We start from the raw sequence: 21334 nt of genomic DNA on the forward strand, positions 1-21334 counted from the left end.
TGCTGCCGTCTGTGAAGTTACTGCTGTTCCTTACGCCCGAACTGCATAAACCTGCTGCTTCTGATCCTTTTGCTTTTATTGTCGCTGCCGCCGCACGCGTTTCACCTGCAGCTGTCGTTGTAACGAACTCCTGTGTTGCTGGCGCGACAGGTTTTGCTGCAGTTGCTGTGGTTGCATGCGTGTGTATGCTGAAACAGTTGGTAGAAGCGGACATGCTCTTGAGCTAGTTAGGGTCCTCAACGGCAATTGTTGCGGCCGCCGCAGCACCAGCAGCAGGACTTGCTGCTGCTGGTGGTGTTTCTGCTGCTTGACCGGCCTGGGGCTGCTGCTCCAGTTGCTGTTGTTCGCCCGTCTCGTGATACTGAGAGTCAATTAAGGCAACTCCAGTTGACAGAAAGGCCCCTTCTGCTGCAGCCGCTGTTGCTGTTGCTGTTGCTGCTGTTGTGTAGCTGCTGTTGCTTCGTCTGCAGCCGCCTCCAACTCGCTAGGGTTCATTGGCTTTCTTCTGCTTTCACCAACCTCAATAGAACAACAGGGAGTATAAACGACAAATTTTGGGTAAATTTAAGAAAATCGCGGCAGCAAGAGCAGCAACACTAAGAGATCAGGCAAATCGAGTCGCTCCAGGAGCAGCGAAACCCTTCGCCCTATGCCTCATACACCAAACCCTAAAGACTAAAGACTAGACCCTCAACCCTGGAATCTAAAATCTGACATATGCAGTAGGATGACACAGAAATAACTCTAAATTGAACTTAAATGGGGAACAAGGATGAAACAGACCAAAAACTCCCTGTAGGTACACCTCAGAGTGGAGGGCCCCCGGCTGCTACTGCTGGCATTTTGTTCTGCTGGTGCTGCTGTTCCTGCTGGGCCGTTGTCTTTGTTGCTGTTTGCCCAATGATGCAGCTGCCTTCTTTCTTTAAAGGTCACAAGAACTGACTAATTCCGTAATATATACGGGACAGCTGCAGGAACAGTCCAACTATCTCGAAGCTACAGGAGCAGCAGGAGCAGCAGCACGGCAGGAGAAGACAGCAGCAGGGCCTGCGAACTCTTCTTCTCTTTCCACAAGGCCGCATGAGACTTGCAGCAGCAAACAACAGAGCAGCACGTCCACCAGCAATCGGTCCGCCAGTTTCTGTCCCTTTTTGTCTATTCTTGTTGCTGGAGTTGTCTTCTTTTGGCTGTTCTCTCTATGATTCAAGGCGCAAAAGAGACACAAGGGGCTGCCCCCGAAGCGGCAGGAGCAGCAGTGGCAGAATCAGCAGCTGTGGAGCTGCCTCTGCTGCTGATCGCAGTGTCGCCTGCAGCAGCAGCTGAAGTCTCTCCGTGGGGAGGCAATGTGCTGCTGCAGCACCTCGCACTGCACCTTCTGCAGCAGCTGGGGTCTGTCCCTGTGAAGGAGACGGCAGAAGAGTCACTTGACAAGACAAGCGATTGTGAGGCAATACACGTCGCCTCGTGGAGATGCTGCATCCGCAACAAGTACTACTCTGCCCCTCTGAGGGCTGTAATGCTGCAACTGCCTCTGCAGCAGCAGAAGCAGCATCAGCCGCAGGTGAAGCAACAGCGTGCAGGAACTTACTCTACGGGTGAGGAGAGTGCTGCTACAACGGAGGGGATTCCCCCAAGCGAAAAGGAGACACTGGGGGGTGTACAGAGAGCTAGTAGCTTCTCCCTCCCGCCAGAAGCGGTTGTCTTTGTCTGCAGCAAAAGTGAAAGAGACAAGCTGCTTGCAGCGCGACGCCTTCTAGAGGGAGAGTGGGGAGACAGTTGCAGTAGCAGGAGCAAGCTGCTGCAGCCGCTGCAGTGCATGCTCTCCACGCCCCTCGCCGAAGAAAAACAGCAGCAGCAGCAATACCGGCACCAGCAGACGAGAGGGGAGGACGAGGTGGGAGACACGGATAACTGGTGGGTCCGAGACGTTCCCCTCAAATTCATTCTGTTCGTACACTGCAGCAGCAGCAATAGCATCAGCACCTGGGGCTGCGACCGATGCAGCAGAGGTACCGCTGTCTTGGCAGGGAGGGGGGAGACAGAAGTTTGGGTTTTTCTAGGCGACGTATTTATAGAAGGCATTGAACTGTGCCTAAGCCCCAAGGCTGGAGCTTCTGCTGCTTCTGATGCTGCTCCTGCTTCTGATACGGCTTCTGCTGAGGCTGCTGCTGCTGCTGCTGTACCGCAACGGCAGCAGCGGCGGCTGTGTGTTGTTGCCGAAGCGCTGCAGTGTCATCTGTGGCCCGGCATGAAGAAATGCAACTCGCAATCGAACAGCAGCGGCCGTGAATCGGGCAGCAGCAGCAACAGCAACAGCAGCAGCAACTGCAACAGCAGCAACAGCAACAGCAGCAACGGAAACAGCAGCATCAGCATGGGGGGAGAAGGAGGGCAGCCATCAGAGCAGCAGCAGGTGGATGGTGCGTCTGGTGCTGCTGTACATGCGGGGCCTCGTGAGAAGACAACAGTGTCTGCAGCACCAGCGGCAGTAGCAGCACCAGCATCGGCAGAGGCAGAGATGGAAGAGTGGGATGCTCTTGCTGCAGCAATGCTGCATCTCAAGCACAAGGGGCCTTCTGTCTCCTCGCAAGGACGACGGGATAAAGCCATGTACCTTGCCTCCCAGCTGGCTGCCCTCTGCCGCTGCGACGATGATTAGCTGCATGCTGGTGCGCCAGCAGCATCACACAGGCAGCTGATGCAGTAGAAGTGGCAGGCAGCTGATGCAGCAGCAGCAGCAGTGGCACCTGCAACGAGCTGCTTAGGTATTTGCAGCGTTGCCGACTCCTTGTTTATTTGCCTCTTCTGAATCTAAAGACAGTCACCCTCGATGCATGCATGCAAGTGTACGTGAAAACAGCCGTATACTTTGGGGTGTATGGATTAAAGAGCGTCTTTACTCCTCAGTTGTCGCTTCGACTTTTCCCTCCTGTCCCAAAACCGAAGCAAACAAAGTAGACAGGCCATAGGAACAACCGTAGTCCAATCAGTCTCCTACCGGCTGCGTAGCGCAAATGTATGTATATGGTACTACGTAGCTTGTGGGAGACTGAATGCGCATGCAGTACACAGAACTACAAGTGTTTCTCCTTATTTATCAGTACTCCACGAGGTGGGATTGCATGGGGCGCTGTAGAGGAGCGGCCCTATGTCATCGTGCGGCAGGGGTCGATTACTATTCAGAAGATAATAGCAAGAAGTATATTCGTGGTAGTCTTTAGCATATTGCTCCTATTTCCTCTCTTTAATACCAACGTTCGCTTCAAACACGGCTCCAAAACCTGCATAGGGCCCTGTAGAAGCGGGCTACATGTGTAGATATAGAGAACCCCCGAGGGGGCCCCATGGTCATATGGGCCCGTAGCATTGGGACCCCCCGAGTGCCCGCAGAAACGGGGACCCTACCATGAGGAGAGCGCCTACCTTCTTTTTAAAGTGATAGAAATTTGGGTGTTTTTTGCCTTTTTGATTTTAGATGTTTGAAACTCCGAGGGAGGCACAAGGAGACAGTTTATGCTAGGATACCCGCGGAGATGAGTACTGAGTGACCCTTGATTTTTGTCTTCTCTGTTCTGCGCTGGATTTAGTGATGTGTCCGCAGATGAAAATGAATTGTATCTTCCAAGTGCTTTGTAATCAATACTAACCGTCAATACTGCATTTGTTTAGCTGATATGAGGGGCCCTCTCCGCTTTGTCCTACGCGGCAGGCTCTGCACACGGGGGGCCCCTACCTGCGGGGCAGCAACTGCAAGGGACTCCCGGGGGTGTCCGAAGGCCTCCTCTTGGTCTCGCGATATCAAATCCAGATCAGCATCTGGCGCTGCATTAGCAACACCACCCATAGCCTCCTCAGTGTCAGCTGCGGCGGCGGCAGCAGGAGCAGCAACTTCGGCGGCAGCAGCATCTGCAGCATTTGTTGCAGCAGCAACAGCAAGGAGATCCGGGCTACGCTTGCTCTGCTCGCAGGCTCCCTATGCTACCGCTACAAACACCACGAAGGTATCACGATCAAGTTGTGGGCCCACAGGGCCGGCTGCAGCAGCAGCAACTACTTCAGCAGCACTTGCACGAGCACGAACAACTGTAGCAGTGCAAACTACGGCAGAGAATGTGGTAGCTCCGGCAAAAGAAGCACCTGCTGATGCTGCAGCAAAGGGAAAAGCAGTGTTAGCACGTAATGCAGCAGCAAAGCGTGTATCAGCGTCGCCTGCACTGTCTGCAGCAGCAGCAGCAGCCACAGTAGAATCAGCTGACGATGCGGCAAAACACATCGCATCAGATGATTTCGACCCAACCGCAGCAGGGAGGGGAGCAGGAGGAGCAGCCTGCGCACCGGCAGAAGCAGAAGGACGAGCAGTAGAAGCAATAGAAGCAGGAGGCGAAACAGCGGAAGCAGCATCAGCATCAATAGCCCAACAGCTGTCAGCTCTGTGGGGCCTCCCCCCTAAGCCACCCCACATACCTCAGATTGTATGGACAGGCTTGCTGCGGGGGCTGCACCTCTCCCCTTCGAACCCAATTGGCATCACTGCTGGCCTGCTGCGGGAGTTCTTTCAGCAGCAGCAACAGCAGCAGGAGAAAGACCATGCTCTGTTCAGCCCCCTTTATCTGGCGCCTCAGGCAGACCGTCTGAAGCAGCAACAACAACAACGACAAAACCAACTGCAAAATGCGTTGCAGCGGCAGCCTCAACATTGTCAGCCGCAACGGGAACAGCAAAACCGATCGAATCCCCGCCCCCCGCAGCAGCGGGAGGGGGGGTTTGTGTATCTGGACAAGTTGAGCCCTATTGTCTCTGTAGAACAAAATTTTGACTGTCTCCTCATCCCGCCTTTTCACTGCAGCCGCAGCACCAGTGACACATTTTATCTAAACCCCTACTTCTCCCTCCCCCACCGACAACTCGCAGCGCTTGACCAGCAGCAGAGCAGCAGCAGCAGCAGCAGCAGCAGCATCAAACCCTCCAACAGCATCACCGATGCCAGCAACCCCGAAAGTAGCAGCGACAACAAGAGGATGTTGCTGCTGCGCACGCACGGAACAGCTCACCAAGCGCGGTTGCTGAGCCTTGGGGTGCAGCAGGCGTTGTGGTGTGGGCCTGTGGCTCGGCGAGACAGATCGGACAAAACTCATTTTCCTGTCTTTCACCAGGGAGATGGCATCTGCATTTTTAGCCCCACGCCCTCCTGCTGCGCTGAAGAGACGCCCCAGCAGCTGCAGCGACAACAGAACCAAAAGACGAAGTGTTCTCCCCTCTCCCTCCAGCTTCTCCAGACGCAGCACCGCGCTGTGCTCTCGGCTGTCTCTCTCGCCGCACAAATCCGGCAGCAGGAGGAGCAGCAGCAGCAGGAACTGCAGCAGGAGTACCAGGACATGCATGCGTCTCTGGAGAAAGATGCGCATGCTGCGGGTTTGGATGTTGGAGACGTCTTTTCTCTTTGTTCGTTTGCCTGCTTCAAAGAGACCAACCCTTACAGAGATAATCCCGTCGTGCTGCAATTGCAGCTCACCTTGGAAAAGCTCATACGCTTCTTGTGGGCCCATAGAACACAAGCGGATATTCAGCTGCAAGCCAGCAGCAGCAACAACAGCAGCACTAGCAGCAAGGTCGAATTGCGCTGGGTGTACAATGCGGAGTTTCCCTTCACACATCCTTCCTTAGAGCTGGAAGTTCTTCACGACGGGCACTGGCTGGAAGTTTTGGGTGCAGGCGAAATAAAACCCCAAATCATTGCTGCTGCGTGCGCAGCGCAGCAGCAGCAACGCCAGCAGCAGCAGCAACAGCAGGGACCTTCTCGACTGCCAGATGCACGGCAACCGCGGGAGCAGGACGGTGACGGGGGGAAGCAGCAGGACTTGCTGCGGCATCTGCCTGAAGGGTATGTGGGGCTGACTTTGCATGCAGCGAGTCGAGGGTGGGCATACGGTTTGGGGCTGGAGAGGCTGTGCATGCTGCTATTTTCCATAGACGACATCCGTCTCCTTTGGTCTCAAGACCTGCGTTTCACTCAGCAGTTCTCCCACGGCAAGGTCTGCCCCTTCGTGCCCTTTTCTCACATGCCCCCTGTTTATAAGGACATCTCTTTCTGGCTCCCCCAACAGGTCCTTAGCAGCCGCGAGAACAGCAGCAGCAGCAACAGCAGCAGCAACAAGGACGTCAGTGAAGTCATTATTAGCCAAGACATCAGCAGCAGGAACAATGAAGCCAGCGACGACAGCAGCATGACAGACAGCAGCAACAGCTGCCGCAGCAACAAAACGAACCAGTCCGCGTTGAAGGAGTTTGACTTGTGTGCATTTAAAGAAATTTGCAAGGATGTGGGGGGAAATCTAATAGAGAACGTTCAAATACAAGACAGCTTTATGCACCCTGTTTCCTTGCAAAAAAGTCTCTGTCTCCGCATCACCTATAAGGCCCCAGATCGCACCCTCACACATGCCGAGGTGAACGCTATGCAGGCAGAAATCTGCACTCTGTTGCAGCAAAGATTCAATGTGCGGCTGAGGTAAAGCAAAGTGTTCATACATCCCAAATACCACTGCTACTACTAGGCACACCCAGCATCCTGCCCATCCAGCCGCCCATACAAGAGTATCGGCATGAAACCACCTCAAACAGGCAACAGACACTTCTCCACGCCATCCCCCGCTTTGAGCTGAAGGTTCAGCTTCGGAGGCAGCCAGGTGGCGCCAGGTGGCGGGTTTATGACCTGTTGAGATGTGCATAGCCTGCGAGGGAAGGAAATGTATACGATGCAGACTCTACTAAACTGGCTCGGCGTAGGCTCTAGGTGGCAGGTCTGGGAATTGGTTGCTCGGAACTGTATAGACAGAGCACGTCTTAAGCTTTTCCTCCCCAAGACAAGCAAGCAAATCAACTACTGTTTCCAACACCACCAACAACACCAGCCCGGAACAGTAGGAGCTGCAGATGGACAAGAGCGAGGGACAGATGGTCCACAATGCATTTTAAGTATTATGAATTCCATTAGAAGGAGTCGCATTGCTGTTTACGTGACACAGTCAGTCACATGTCGACGCAATATATATAAGTCTGAAGCTTGCTCTGTGGTTACTGGCGAGCAGCGCTTCCCACTTTTTCCCGATCTTTAACGGCCTCTCCAACATTCAATCTACACAAATATTACTTTGGATTAATTCAAAAATTGAGAAATAGAGTACAATTGGCCGTTCCTCCCGCACCAGCTCCAGCTGTCCGTCGGCCAGACCAGACCACCCAAGCAAGTTGTATGTTTCTCCACGCTCTTGCTTTCGATCATTTACTTCCATTTCGTGCGTATTGAATCACTTGATCCTTGTTGTAAATTTAAATTAAAACAAACATTAGCCAGTTACAAAGATGAAGCAGCTCCCCCCGCTTGAACCGCGCAGGCCCCTGCAAAAGCATCGAAGTGCAGCACTTGTAGGGCGGGTTCTCTGGGACTGCAGCCTGACGACTTTTACGGCTCGTCTATGTTTTCCTTATTTATATGTCTTCATCAAATGCAAATGAGTCCACTGAAGGATAAAAAGTGCTGGAAGGTTTCCGAGGGAAGCTCTTCTTTTGGCGGGAGCTAGCTGCTGAGCACGACACACAAAACGACTCACACAACACGTATTCCCCCTTTTTTGCATTCGTTTAATCCATTTCTTTTTACACTCTCCTTTTCTCCCCCATGTAACTCCAGGGACCTCGACTCGACCCCGTTGCAGTCTGACACTGTCTCTGACTGTCTCTGTCGACCCAGAAAACCGGCAGGAGCAGCATCAACGGAAGCAGCAACGACAACACCGGGAACAATGCAGCCACAGCAATAATAGAACCTACAGAAAGAACAGTTATAGAAGCGTCAGGAGCGGCTGTATGCTTCGACTATCCCTTAGCGAAGCAGCAGCAGCAACAACAGCAATAGGGCCTCCTATTGCTGTCTGCCCCTGGTCGAACGACGTGCCGTAGCTCTTCCGTGGCTTTTGGCAAGGCAACTGCAAATAGGTTTTGCATGCAGCCATGAAGGTTGCTTGTGGGTTCCCGTTTTGGCCTTCCAAGTGCTTGTTATTTTTATTTTTTATCTCTTCCCACCTTTTACTCTGTCCCCTTCAGTTGTATGCACACCGTCTCCTTATTCGTGGGAGACCATTGAATCCATACGAACCACCAGCTGCTTCAGAAGCAGCTTCTTCTTCAGGTATTTCAACAGCTGCTGCAGCTGGCGATGCCCTACCAAGAGCCATCCAGCAGCAGCAAGAGCAGCGGCAAGTAAATTCTCCTGTATCGTCCCATAACACGAGATCTATTCCTCCTGAGAGACCCACCGATTTGGGCTCAAGGGCAGATGAACGAGGCAGTCGTGGCAGTAGTCCTAACTTGGACGCTGATGCCGCCGCCGCTGCCGAGGCGGCAGCAGGAGGCAGCAACCATCACGTTCGCTCCCAAATGATTTCGCTGTCTCCGTTAGGAATAAATGACTCAGTACTGCTGCGCCCGAAGGGTCCTGGGAAAGCAAATCATGCAAACACCTTACGTACTGGGGACCCCTCCTCACATACACGGGGAGAATCCCCGCATGCAGGGGTCCCCTTTTCAGAACCTGCAGATGCAGGCGCACAGCTAGCTGGAAATGAGAAAAGATTGCAGGAGGAGATTCAGGTGCAGTCGGGATCGGGAGGGTGTCGTGAGGCCCTCGGGCGTGAACACCAAAATGAGTTGGGTGTACGCGCAGATTCTCATAAGGAGGCAGGCGCCACGGGCACGCAGCGTGGAGGGCGTCTGCCTGACCCCACTCATGCTGTCTCCCCTCAAATAGCTGGAGACAATTTCAAAACGAGGCTCAAACAAGGGTATGTGGAAGGAGGTGCTTCTACTTCAGTGCGGGGGACAGGATTGGGTGCGGGACCGGATCCCGTAGGCACCGCTTTGAAGGTCTTAGACCCGGACGATGTACTGACAGTAGCGGAGCAGCTGGAGGCCTCTGAAGGCACAACAGATGCAGGAGGAGCAGAAGGTGTCGGGGTAACTGCGCCTGGGGGGCCCAGGAGCGTGATGAAGCCTCCACTGGATTTTACTCAATATGCTTCTTTTCGCGTAGACGACTTGGGGCTTCCAGGTTTTGCTGGAGTCGATCTGTCTCAGGAGACAGGGGCGTTTGCCGTTTCCGTGGGATGCGGGTACTTCAACGACCCAAAGGGTCTCCCCGGTCTGGCGCATGCACTGGAGCATGCGGTGTTTCTTGGAAGCGCGCTGCAGCCGGAGCTGAAGGGGTGGGACGAGTTCTTAAGTAGCCGAGGAGGAATACACAACGCACACACGAAGCCTCACATCACTACCTTTTACGTCTCTGCTCCCTCAAGGCATCTTCCTGAACTCTTCAACGTCTTCCTTGACCATCTCTTCAGCCCTCTTCTCCTCCCCGAGCAACTGGAGGCCGAGGTCGGACGAGCCCCAAATATCCAGCACCCGCACAACGACGTGGAGACAGACTTGAGACACACATGCACAACAAGAAAGAGAAACATGAACGCACACACTCGCAGGAACTCAGACACTGCCCAGAAAACGGAAGGGCATGACAAGGGAGGTAGTGAGAAGACAAGCTCAGACTGTGAAACATAGACACACGGACAACAACTAGGAAGGACAAAAATAACAACGGGGGAGGAGACACCAATGGAAAAAGAAGCAGGCATAGTGAAACCGCTGCTCGCTTCTGCCGATTGGATTGTAAGCTGGAAGGAGTAGAGTTTATGGTTTAGCCCAAACGGTTAAGGGTTTGCTTGTGCATTTCGCAGGTGATGGCTGTGCAGTCGGAGCATGACAAGAACACGCCGGACTTGGAGCGTGTGGCGCTACACCTGGCGCTGCAGTACTTGCAAGACTCGGGGACACAGGAGGTAGCTGCAGGTGGAGGTAGCGAAGCAGAAAACAGAGAAGAGTCCCAGGTGCCTCCCGTGTCTGCAAAGTTCGGGACTGGCAACTTGGAGACACTTTGCAGTCGCCCGAAGAGGGAAGGAATCGACGTACTGGCATCTATGAGGCGCTTCCACTCCAAGTGTTATGTACCTGCCAACATGGCTGTTTCCTTCAGGTTTGCTGAGCTGCCGAGGCACCTTTTTCAACATTGACAGCCCTGTCCCTGCTGCTGCTACACCTGCTGCGGCTCACCTGCTGCTGCTCACCTGCTGCTCCGCCGGTTGCTGCACCTACTGAGACTGTCGCTGCTCTGCTAGTCTGCAGTATTTGAACGAACTTGGAGAAGGATGTCACAGCCCCTCGATCAGCCAGTCGCAGCATTACAACAGCAACTGCAACAGCTGCAGCTGTTGTTGCTGCTGTTGCACCTGCAGCAGCGACAGCAGCAGCAGATGGGCTGGTAGGAGCGTTGTTATGCGTATTTTGGAGATTGCATGGCGCTCCCGTCTGTGCTGCTATTTGTTTGGTACCGTTTGCTTAGGATGGGCCGAATTGAAGGGGATATAAGCCAGCAACAGCAGGACCAGTATGGGTTGTGGGAGGTAATTGAGTTGGTCTCTGCTGCTGTCAGGGGGAGGGCCCCGCTGCTGGCAAGGTCTTCAACTGCGGCATCGCAAACAAGTCTTCTGCAGCGTCCGAGAGTTTCTCAGGAGACACGAGAGGCACACCAGGAGATTCCTGCAGAGGCCGGCAAGGCAGCACCTCACAAATCGGGAGCGACATCTCGCGAAGGAGACGGTCCCCCGACCCCTGACCACGTTTCCAAAGGAGGCAAAGGTAGAGACGGCGGAGGGAGGCAGCCTGAGGGTAAGCGATTGTTGCCTTTGGTTTTGCGGAACCTCCATTTTCCTTGAACGGGGTACAGTGGAAATAGGACTTCGAAGGATTTGGAGTTAAGAGATAGATGTTTAGCGGTTGGGTTACTGTTGTAACTTCAGGAGTCATGCTGCGCCTCGTGCGCGCTCACGGATGGCGGAGGAGGTTGTTTATTTTCTGGAGTGCCCCAGCTAACTTGGAGACACAGTTGGTGGAGCTGCAGTGTCAGCCGTCGTCTTTGCTGCAGTATCTGCTGGAGCATCCCGTTAAAGGGGGTCTCCTTGAGACCCTAAAGGAGAAAGGTGGGGCTGGGAAGGCAGTTGCATGATGCTAGTGCAGTAGGTTCTGTTGAGGCTTGCGTTCGACGGAACCGCATCTCTCGCGGCTTTTGGAAGGCCCTAAATGATTTTGGGGTCTACATGCGTATATGCGTGCATGTCCTGCAGAGTACATATCGAAGGGGGAAGCGTTTACGGACATGACTTCACGCAGCTCAATTTTGGGGCTTGTCTTGGACTTGACAGAGAAAGGGGAATCGAACGTAACTGAGTTGCTGGGTTCGGTGCACGCGTTTGTGGAGAAGATGGCGGAGGCGCTTACGGATGATTCGTTTGTAGCAGAGTACTTTGAGGCATACAAACACCTCAACAGTCTACTGTGGAGGGCCTCTGACCCGCTAGGACCTCTGGATCAGGTCGTAGTTGCTGCAGAAGCGACGCTGCAGTTCCCCAGCCGACCGGATTTGGCGTTGGCTTCCGGGTTTTGTCTGTCTCCTCCACCGAAGGAGACATTGCTGACCCATGTGCGCCGCCTATGGCTGGCAATGGCTTCGGGTAAGCATGTGGTGGTTCAAACGCATGTAAATGGGAAGGAAGAAGCGTTGGGGGCTGTAAAGGAGCTGCCTGAGTACGGCGTCAAGTATTCTGTCTCCAAATCACCGTGGACTCAGAGGGCCACTGTGGAGAAGACTCACGAGGGTGTCTTACAGGGCCCTCATTTGACTGTTCCCAAGCCCCTTGCCTGTAACGTTACCGTGGGGCCCCTAGTGCAGCACCCTATCCCAGCTATCTGTGCAGCAACGGGTGCCCGTTTGCCGAAGTTAGCTTCAGACAAGGAGCCAGAAGACACTTGGAGACAGCAGAACCTACGACGTAGGCCGGCTGTGCCTCCCTGTGTGCTGCTGTCTGACGAAAGCACGAGTGTCTTGTGGCACAACGGGGAGCCTTTCAACAAACCCATTGTCCGCTTTTTTGCTAGGGCCCGAGTGTCTTCAGCCTTCTCTACAGCGTTGTATGATGCCCTAGGGAAAATATTTACTCTAATCCTTGCAGAAAAGGCCAAACTGCATCTTGCACACCTCCATGGATGCGGCGTCGACCTCGTTGTCGCCTATACAGGTGGCTCACTAGTCTTTGAGCTCCAGGTAGCTTCTTTTGCTGCTCTTTCTACTGGTGCTCCAGTTCCCGATGTTGCTACCTTCTCTGTTGGTTCTTCTTCCTCTGCAGGTCTTCCTACAGCCTGGCCAGCTGCTGCACCTGCTGCACCTGCATATGCTATTGGTGTGGTGGTCTGGCTGCTGTATGCATGTCTCTGTTGCATGTGCTTGAGTGTTGCATGCAGTGCGTTGTCATGTACATGTGTGTAGTGTGTGCATTTGCGTATTAAGCCGTATACACTATATTTATGTGCGCGGTTGATTACTAGACAGGCTCTCTACAACTTAGGGCGTACAAAAGATCATGTAATGGTGTACTGTCACGTGTATATGTATATGTGCATATATATGTAAAGATGCGTGTAAATGAATGAATACATGCACGTACAAGTGTATGTGTATATACATGTGCATAAGTGCATTTGTTCTGATAGCATGCAATCGTTGATTAAAGGGAGGAATGTTGTTAGTTTTGCGCCCAGTCTTTGAGCTCCTTATTTGAGGAAGTTACTGAGGGGTTGGGCTTGATCTTTAAGAAGACGGTGGCGGAGGTAACTGAGGAGGAGTTCAACAGGACAGCAGCTCAAGTGAGGCTGCTTTGGGGCGGCAATAGGGGGGTAACTTGCCATCAGTTACTGTGGAGTTGGTTATGTATAAGTATCCTTATGCATAATATGCTCCCGTGGAGAGATATTTAAGGACTTGGTGTCCCAATTTGCACACAACAGTGTGGATTGGCATGGGCACCAGAGCATACTTCAACTCAGCTTCTTCCTAGTTAGCCACGTACAGTTAGCTAGGGAGGTAGGTATTTAGCTAGCTAGGTTGCTGGTGAAACATGGGGGAGATTGCCTGTGGCGTAGAATAAGTCTGTATTTTCTGTGTGTGCATACAGCTGGTGGAGGAGACGAGGGACTTTTCTGGCTCTACGGCATATGAGCTAGCGCTGGATGTCGCGCTGAGTATTGTTCGATTTGGTCGTTTCTCCCAGTTTGACATGCAGGAGCAGCTTCGTTCGCCAGCATTGAGCTATAAGAACTTTCAGGACTTTGTGTCAGGGGCAATGCTCCGAAGCGCAGTGGACTGTCTGCTCATGGGAGATATATCTCCAAGCCAAGCAGAGTCCGCGGCGCTTAAGTTCGTGGAACAAATCCGCCACGAACCTCTCCCGTACACGCAAGCCGCAAGCAGCAAGGTGCGTCCGCCTCACCTCCAACATTGTCATGCATCACAATGTGTTGTGCATACATATATATAGTGTGTGCGTGTAGTGTGTCCGAGGGTGTACGTGGATGTACAGGTATATACTAGAGTGTAAATTCATATTCGCGTGCCGTGAGCATCCATGTTTTGCGTCAACGATGGATTTGACGTTGCCTTGTCTGCATATAAGTGGATATCGTGTCTGCCGATATACCAAATGCCTGCCGCCAACGAGCGACAAGGCCAAAGGGCTTAAGGGCTTGAGAGCAAAAAGCAGTTATGTGGACTGTCTCCAGAGCACGACAAAATACGGGTAGAGTTTTGGTCTGAGGCTATACTAATAAATTTGTCCAACTGTTGTTTTGGCGTCTGTTTGGTTAACACCTGCTCGTTCGCTGAACCCTTTTTGTTTGCATTTGTGTGTTTGCGCGTTGTGCGTCCGCAGTCTTTGAATTTGCGGCGTGACGTGGAAGTGTCTCTGCGCAATCCGATCCCCGGAGACGTGAACAGTGCATTCGTGGCTCTGTATGTGGCCGATCCGCCAGATGTCCTTGAATCCGTGTTGTATTCCACCGTTGGGGAGATGTTGAGGGCCCCGTTCTTCGACACGCTTCGCACAGTTAACATGGATGGCTATGTTGCTGCAGCAGCTGTTACCGAACTTCCCCCAGTTGTAGCCCTAAGTACCGTCGTGCAAGTAGGTCGTCCTGTGTCTGCTGCCCCTGCTACTCCTGCTGCTGCTCCGGAGCCTTCTGCTGCTGCGCTGCTTGCTGCACTAACGGTGACTCAAGCCTCAGGGTAGCTGGCGCGTAGGAGGAACCAGGGGAGCTGGTACACTTACAGGCTCCTGCCTGTCTTCCTTACTGATCATTGTCCCCCCGGGGCATCGTTTCAATTAGCTGAACTTCTGGCCGTGCTTGCGTGTATTCATGGAAATGCGAATCGTTGAGTGCGTGCGTTGTGGTGATTATATGTCTTCTGTTGCACTGTTTGCAGAGCTCCGTGAGGACTCCGACGGAACTAGAAGAGCACGTCTGCAGCTTTCTCCATGGGATGAGCAATGGTTTAACAAGTGCCTTGAGCCCCGCCGAATTCAGGCGCAGAATGCTGTGGGAAGTACGTGGCCGCCTGGCGCGAGAACAGGCCACATTCGACGGTTTCTTCTCCGGGTAAACAGGCCATAACCCCTAAGCCGTAGCCTCTGAGGCTAGAATACCTCCTCCAGTTGTTTAAAACAGGAAACGCGAGATTCTGCAGCCTGTGTGTGTCTGCATGCTCTGCGGAGAACGATGGTGGTTAGGGGGTGTATGTCTTGAATAGCTACTTGAGCAAGTTGTGACCTTCAAAGGGACAAGTATTGGGTGTTCGGCATCGTGTGGGATTCGCTGCAGAGCTGTTTCTCAAGTTTCTACCCGCGCTTTCTGTTTCATCAAATCTGAGGTGAAGCTTGAAATCTTAGGCAATGACTTTTTTTGTCAGTTGTTTTACATGCCAGACTCCATGGAATGCCGTAAACCCAATTTCAGAGCTGGCTTGCAAGAGGCTGAAGTGTCCATGCGTCTGCTCTGCTTGCATGGCTTTTCTTTGTAGCTGGCAGCAGTGGCATCGCAGCACTTTGTGCAGTGTCCTGAGTCTTTGAGGGAATACTTCAATAAGTTGGTACTTGGGCCTTCGAGGCAGAGGGTAACTGTGAAGGTACGTCCCACTTCAGCTGAAGCAAAGCGCTCTAGTGAGGGAAGCAAAGTAGTTAGCAACGCAGCTAGGGGCTTATCTGCCAAATTACTGAGTGGAGGCCGACCGGGCAAATTTGTGTCTACTAACAAAGAAACGGGTACATCTCTCTTTTCTACCCCAGGCATCTTGGCAGTCCACGTTACCAAGAGATAATATGCTTTTCTCATCGAATGTACATGGCTTTCCGCGATTTGAATATGAACGTCTGGACCAGTAACAAAATGCAGCACCCGTTGGCACAACACAGGAGCAAGGGTGTAGTCTTTCCGTTTTTTTTTTTTTGATTTGCTGCTCACAGATGGAGGCGGCTAGTCCGCGCATTTCTTCACCCGTAGGGAAATCTACATGCAGTTTTGGGGGCGCGTCTCCAGTTGCAGGGACCCTGGAGGGTCCCCGGGGTCCCCAAAGCCCCGTAGCGGAGGGCCCCCTTGAAAAACCAGGAAAGCAGCGGCAGGGTCCTCTTACGGAAAGTTTACAGCCCCATGGGCCCACGACGGGGCGCAGTGGAGACGCACGAAACAGTCGCGAGACTGCCGGCCCCTCATCGTCTACCAGTCCCCTCTATTCGCTGGAGAACCCCGACGAGGGGCTTGTGATTGCACGAGCTGGAGAGGAGACAGGAGATGCCCCCAGCAGCGAACCAGAACGCCATGAAGACAGCCGCATTGTCACGGTTGGGCTTTCGGCTGATGCTGATATTCTCTCTGCAGCCGTTCGCCGCTCCCAGGTGGAGAAGGAGCACGCGCTGCAGGAGTGCATCGGAGGCGATTCGAACCCGTAGGTTTGTGTGTCTGCTTAGCCGTGGGTTGACCCAACCTCCGATGTCAGCTAAGGCTGTCACAGCCTGCGGCTCCCTGCACTTTTCTCGCGGATACACAGAGTTTGTTGGTGGTTCAACCGCTGGTGGGTTTGTTTTCGCCGAAGCGCATTTTCTGGGCTTTCCCAGTGACTGCCGGCACCCCTCGTTTTGCCTGTGTTGCTCGTCCTGTTTATATGATTTTTGAGTTCGTGTTGCTGTTGTTAATGCTGCTCATCTGCGATTTTAGAAGCCGCTTGACGCTTTTGGTGGACGGTTCTGTGGGGTCCTGTTGTAGGCTGTCTATGCAGAGACTGCAGGTGCCTGGACCTTTTTTATGCCGTTGCGTCTGCCAATTTTACCATTAATGCTCTGCTGCCTGGTGGTAGGACGTTTTGTGTTTACAGGTCAAGGGGTATTGTGCGACTAACACAGTTCGCAGAACGGCCGGAGGAAGAGAGGGAGCGGCTGCTTTTGGCTCTTAGCGAGAAACTTGATGCGGGTGAAGATGATCCTTCTGGAGGTAATCCCAGTGATGCCGGTCCCGTTCCCCTTTGGGCGGAGTTTTCCTTTGCAAAGCACTGCACCATTCGCGAGGAGACAATCAAAAGAACGTCCATTTGTGAGGCGAGCTCTAAACCTTTTGCCGGCCGGATTCCCCAAGAAGGAGCACCCTGGGGGCAGGCCAACCAAGCCTTGAGCGACACAGATACCCAGGTTGCACTACGCGATGAAGAAGACCTTGTTTCATCATCTGTCGCTACAAGACCTCCTGCAGTAGTGTCGTACGCACCACCGCACGTTGCAGCATCACCTGATGGTGCAGTACCTCCTGAACCAAGATCTTCTGATGGACCACCAAAGCAACAAGAGGCTGGGCAGCAGCAGACAGAATGGCGGCCACGTCAGATGCTGAATGGTAGCAAATTTTCGGCTCCCCAGCAACTGAAGCAGGTGTCCTTAGGGGACGTCCAGCAGCAGCGAGAACAGGCACAGGAGAACCAGCAACAGAAGCGACAGCAAGTACAGCAGCAAATCCAGGAAGAGTTAGCAGCCGCTGAGAACCAGCTGAATGCACTACGTGCCGCGTGCGTTTTGCTACAGCAGCAGCAGCAGAAGTTCATGCAGCCCCGAGTGGCTATTCTGCGTAAGTACGGGCCCTTGCCTGCAGTGGTTTTTCGGAGTGCCTCTATGGAAGCCCTGCAGCCACTCGTGCAGCCCCGCACCCCACCGCTGCTGGAGAGTACGTCGGTGCTGCCAGGAAAGGGTACGCAAGTGCCCTGGCGGTTTGCTTTGCCCATTCATCAACAACTGCAGAGCCTCGACATGCAGCGAGGAGCCATTGAGAGGCAAATTGCCCATCTTCGGAGTCTACTGTTGCCCCAAAACGGTGTAGCAGCAGCCGCAGCTGGCACGACCAAAGCGACCACGTAGCTCTAAATACGACGCTCTAGCTGGAGTAGAGCAAGATTCACTTCCCGTTCATGTCTTCCCTGCCCCACAGTCCTTGCACCACATCTTGGATTCGGATGCCCACACATGGTGCAGCGTAGAAGCGGGTATTAGATAACTCTTGGGCACTATGTGTCGCTTCGAGGACACGGGCAGTAGTCTGCTTGTGTGTGGCAGCAGTCTTTTCAGATTATGCGTATATATACACGCATTTGTGCATAAATGCGTTTGTGAGCTCTAGCGCACATGCATTCAAACGCATATCCTTGTACGCGTACGCATTAATGGTTGCATGCATGCGTGTGCATGCATGGATGACGCATGTTAGACCTATACAGGTTGCAACTGGGTGCTGTTGGAGGGCCTTGGCTTCCTCAGTTTGTTAACGCAAGTCTCTCTGCTAACGTGGTCTTTTATTTAGAGAGAAATGCATTTGGTACAGTTTTTTAGATTCTATGCTAAATCAGCAAGAAAATCAGCCAGATGGGACTGTAGATTGCTACCTCTGCTACGTAGGCGAACTTGTCACGATTTCTTCAGGCGTTCGCGTGAAGAAGGGTTTGTGCTGGCACTTAGAGCCTTGAACTAGCAGTTTTCTTATAAGTAAAGACCTATTTACTCGAGCTCTAGCTTCTTCATGTCATAGAATATTCATTAGCCAGTCCTTTGAGCCTTCTACCACCCTTTCTCGCTGGATGCTCGTTTCCAGTCCCTGTCTCCTGTACATTCCCCCCTGTGCCAGGCTGCTGGAGAATCTGCAGCACACAGGATTTCGCTTTGCTGCATTGCATTCGACTGTGGTAAGCTGCTGCTGTGATGATTTGTGCAAGGCAGCACAACAGCAGCAACAGCAGCGACAAATGCTACTGAACGATATGGCACCACAAGCAGTAACCAACAGCACGAAGAACACACGCAGCAGCTAGAAGCGGCATCACCAGCCAACCTGGAGCTGAGCCCATGCACGGGGGTAGTTAGCACTGGTGGTTGTTCTGCACCGTATGCCTGGCTGGACCGCTTGAAAATGACCGAAGAACAACGAACGCCTGAGGTGGTCATCTCCATGGGTAGGAGGTCCAGATCCCCTCTCTGCAAAGGTGATAGCCACGGGTTCCTGCGCTGTTCCCATGAAGAGCGCAAAGGCAGGCTGGTTAACTCATAAGCTGGAGGGGGTGACTGCTCCCCAGGCTGGGAATCTCGAATGATATTTTCTCGCATAGTTCCGGACGCAGAGGGGGCAATTAAGTGCCAGCATGAAATGAAGAAGCCCTCGCTAGTTGAAGATAAATGAGCAGTCAGACTTGGGCCCGCTATATTCCAGGCGCGACTAGGGTCACCTTCCGATTAGGTGGCAAGGCGAAGGGTAACCTCCCAAATTCAACAATTTCGAACTTTCCTAGAATGGAAATTTAGTCTAATGCATTTTTTTTCGTTGACCAGCTTAGTGAGTCTCAAATTTGAGAGGATTCTGCGCATGCAAAACAGCGCCTGAAGGCGCTGACCGTGGATAGTTCATCACAGCGCCGCTGCAGTGCGTTAGTGACCCTCAACTGCCCCTACGTGCAGTCATGTGAGCCCCCCCGCCAGCGGATCTCAGGTAAATAATGTTAAGACCCCGTAGATTAACATAATTAAGCTCTAGAATAAATAAATGCCAGCCTTGCCCGCAGAAGGGAGAAGAACAGATCTCCCTCCCCTGACTCACTAGGAGGCCAGCGCTTTGGCGACACAGTCAGGCCCAAGACCCTGCTAGGCTGTTGTGCACCCGTAAACGACTCCCCTTATTTCTTTCATGTGATCTGATGTAGAAATGTTGTTACAGCATATTGTGTTCCTTTCACAGGATAGGGTGCTAAAGGCTTAGTGGGAGACCCATTTTAGGGCTCGCGCACCACAGGCTCCTCTTGCTGACCTGTATTGACCAACACAGGAAATGCAACATAGGACACAGCTAAGTGCCCTTCTATAAAAGGGAACCAGTTCTTTACATGTAGGCCAAAATTGTGTGGGGGTTTTCCCACCTCCATCGTTCCAAAGCACATGCCTTCAGCCAGATAATTGAATGAAAGCTGCTCTCTGGTGATATATTGTCTACGCAGGCAAACTGCATAAATCAAATCACTTCTGTTACCCGGTGCATTTACTTGTATTCATTGGCCTGCGTGGAGCCTCAATCTATAATTAAGGTTGGTGTTTCGCTTACCAGACAATGTGCCCAAGCGGAGTCGCTTGATGCATACCAAATTAATAATGTAGCATAATCTAAGCTGTAGGTAACTCTGTCCCTTCAAAAACTACCAGGCAGTAGCAAGCAAATAGTAAGCAAACAGAAGTTGTCAACAACTGCCTACAGTGTGTTTACGTACAACCATCAAGATTTGCTTGTAGTTCATTTGTCGGGCACCTTGCACCGGTGGTTGCAATAATGTGTATTGCAACTCATTGCAGGCCGCCTTCTCTCCCGCATCTACAGGCACTTAAGCCGCTCTACCAAAGGTGCCTAAATGAAACACAGGCCTTGTCAACATAAAGCCTGGGAACTGTACTTAACGGCAGTCATCACATCCGTCACTCAGAAAGGAAGAGAAGCGTAGAGTATCCGAACACTTAGACGCACCGATATATAAAATAAAACGAGCACTAAGACGTAAACCATGCAACGTAATGATAGGGCCGACATTCTTGACACCCATACCTCCAGACCTTTCCCGAGTCCGCTGGTGGCTGATAGCGCTCGTTAACCCTATGAGCAACAAAAGCTGGCTCAATCCAGAAGCGGATCATATTAACACGATACGAGAAGTCTTTGCTGGCTCACTTCACCACAATCTTAGAATAGAAATACCATGGCGGATTCAGCGGAGCTACAGCAGGCGCCCCCAGCGATCTACTTTAGCTGTTCTCAGTGTCATCCCGGTGACTCAGTTAGTCACGGATTGTTCTTAAGACTTGTTTTGCACTCCAGGATCAGCGCTTTTGAGAGGGAAAGAGACAGAAGATTTAGACCCTAAACTCCTGTAGTCACTCGTTGAGAGCATTGCTCGAAGGCTTGTTGCGCCTTGATGTGAACTGCTGTGGTTGTAGAACCTCCTGCGTGCCATGCCTCACCTGCGGAACCTCCCCAACATTCCAGCTGGATTAGCCCCTTTCGCTGTGCTCAGGATGCGAGAAGCCAGGGAGGCTCAGTGGCATTCCAAAAGAAATTAGTATATTCCAAAGTGCTTTACTCTGCTTAATTGTCAAGCAAAGTAAAGCACTTTGGAATATACTAATTTCTTTTGGAACGCCACTGAGCCTCCCTGGCTTCTCGCAATTTTTGACCCAAGGCCCTCCTAACTTCGTGGCATCGGTCTACACTTGTAGGCTGGCACATGAAATGGTGGAGGCACTGTATTCTTCTACGTTGTATTCGATATAATATCAGTCTCTGCCTTTCCATAATCTGCGAAATCGAGTTAGGCATCAGCTCCCTCTCATGAGGTTACGTTGGTTACAGTGGTTCTACGCTGGTTAAGTAGCTCCTTTACCCTTGAAATGTGTGAACTTCAGGCAGAGTAGGTCTGTAGTGTTCGCCGGAAAATTAGCATCAAATTGTATATACAGCACTGTATATACCAAACATGCGATTCAGACAGAAATCTGTGTCCAGTACATTCAGGAGGCTAAGGAGAGCGAGCATTTTCATCCAGCCCCATTTGGACCTTTTGTCTGGTGAATCCAAGCTGAGGATGCTGATCTACTTCAGCATCCTCAGCTTGGATCCACCAAACAAAATGCGCAACTTGGCCATCCTTAGCTTGGATTCGCTAAATACAAGGAGTTCACGATTCCTCGCGGCATGTATGCTAAGGCCAAGCCTAACATGCAAAGTCGTTCTAGTGAACTTGCGCTGGCCTCCTTACGTTCAATGTAATTCAAAGCTGAGTTGC

At 52.3% G+C, this 21334-nt stretch overlaps 3 protein-coding genes across 3 annotated transcripts; all 3 read left to right on the forward strand.

The window, feature by feature from the left end:
- Positions 1–1198: 1198 nt before the first annotated feature.
- On the forward strand, positions 1199–2659 carry EMWEY_00037030 (hypothetical protein, conserved; the record flags this gene model as incomplete). The annotated part of the gene is made up of 1 exon (XM_013482198.1): positions 1199–2659. One exon carries the CDS (start codon positions 1199–1201, stop codon positions 2657–2659), a length of 1461 nt encoding a protein of 486 aa, XP_013337652.1.
- A 1015-nt stretch (positions 2660–3674) lies between these two features.
- EMWEY_00037040 (hypothetical protein, conserved) lies at positions 3675–6512 on the forward strand (the record flags this gene model as incomplete). Its single annotated transcript, XM_013482199.1, has 1 exon — positions 3675–6512. The coding sequence occupies one exon, from the start codon at positions 3675–3677 to the stop codon at positions 6510–6512; it is 2838 nt and encodes a 945-aa protein (XP_013337653.1).
- A 1354-nt stretch (positions 6513–7866) lies between these two features.
- Positions 7867–17387, forward strand: EMWEY_00037050 (peptidase M16 domain containing protein, putative; the record flags this gene model as incomplete). Its single annotated transcript, XM_013482200.1, has 14 exons — positions 7867–7950; positions 8104–9429; positions 9789–10084; positions 10451–10776; positions 10908–11087; positions 11232–12352; positions 12703–12807; positions 13116–13415; positions 13869–14120; positions 14420–14592; positions 14815–14863; positions 15014–15118; positions 15456–15934; positions 16361–17387. 14 exons carry the CDS (start codon positions 7867–7869, stop codon positions 17385–17387), a joined length of 5823 nt encoding a protein of 1940 aa, XP_013337654.1.
- Positions 17388–21334: the final 3947 nt, after the last annotated feature.

The sequence above is a fragment of the Eimeria maxima genome, genomic scaffold (genome assembly GCF_000499605.1).
Source record: "Eimeria maxima Weybridge genomic scaffold, Emw_scaff547, whole genome shotgun sequence".
In the NCBI taxonomy this organism is placed as follows: Eukaryota; Apicomplexa; class Conoidasida; order Eucoccidiorida; family Eimeriidae; genus Eimeria; species Eimeria maxima.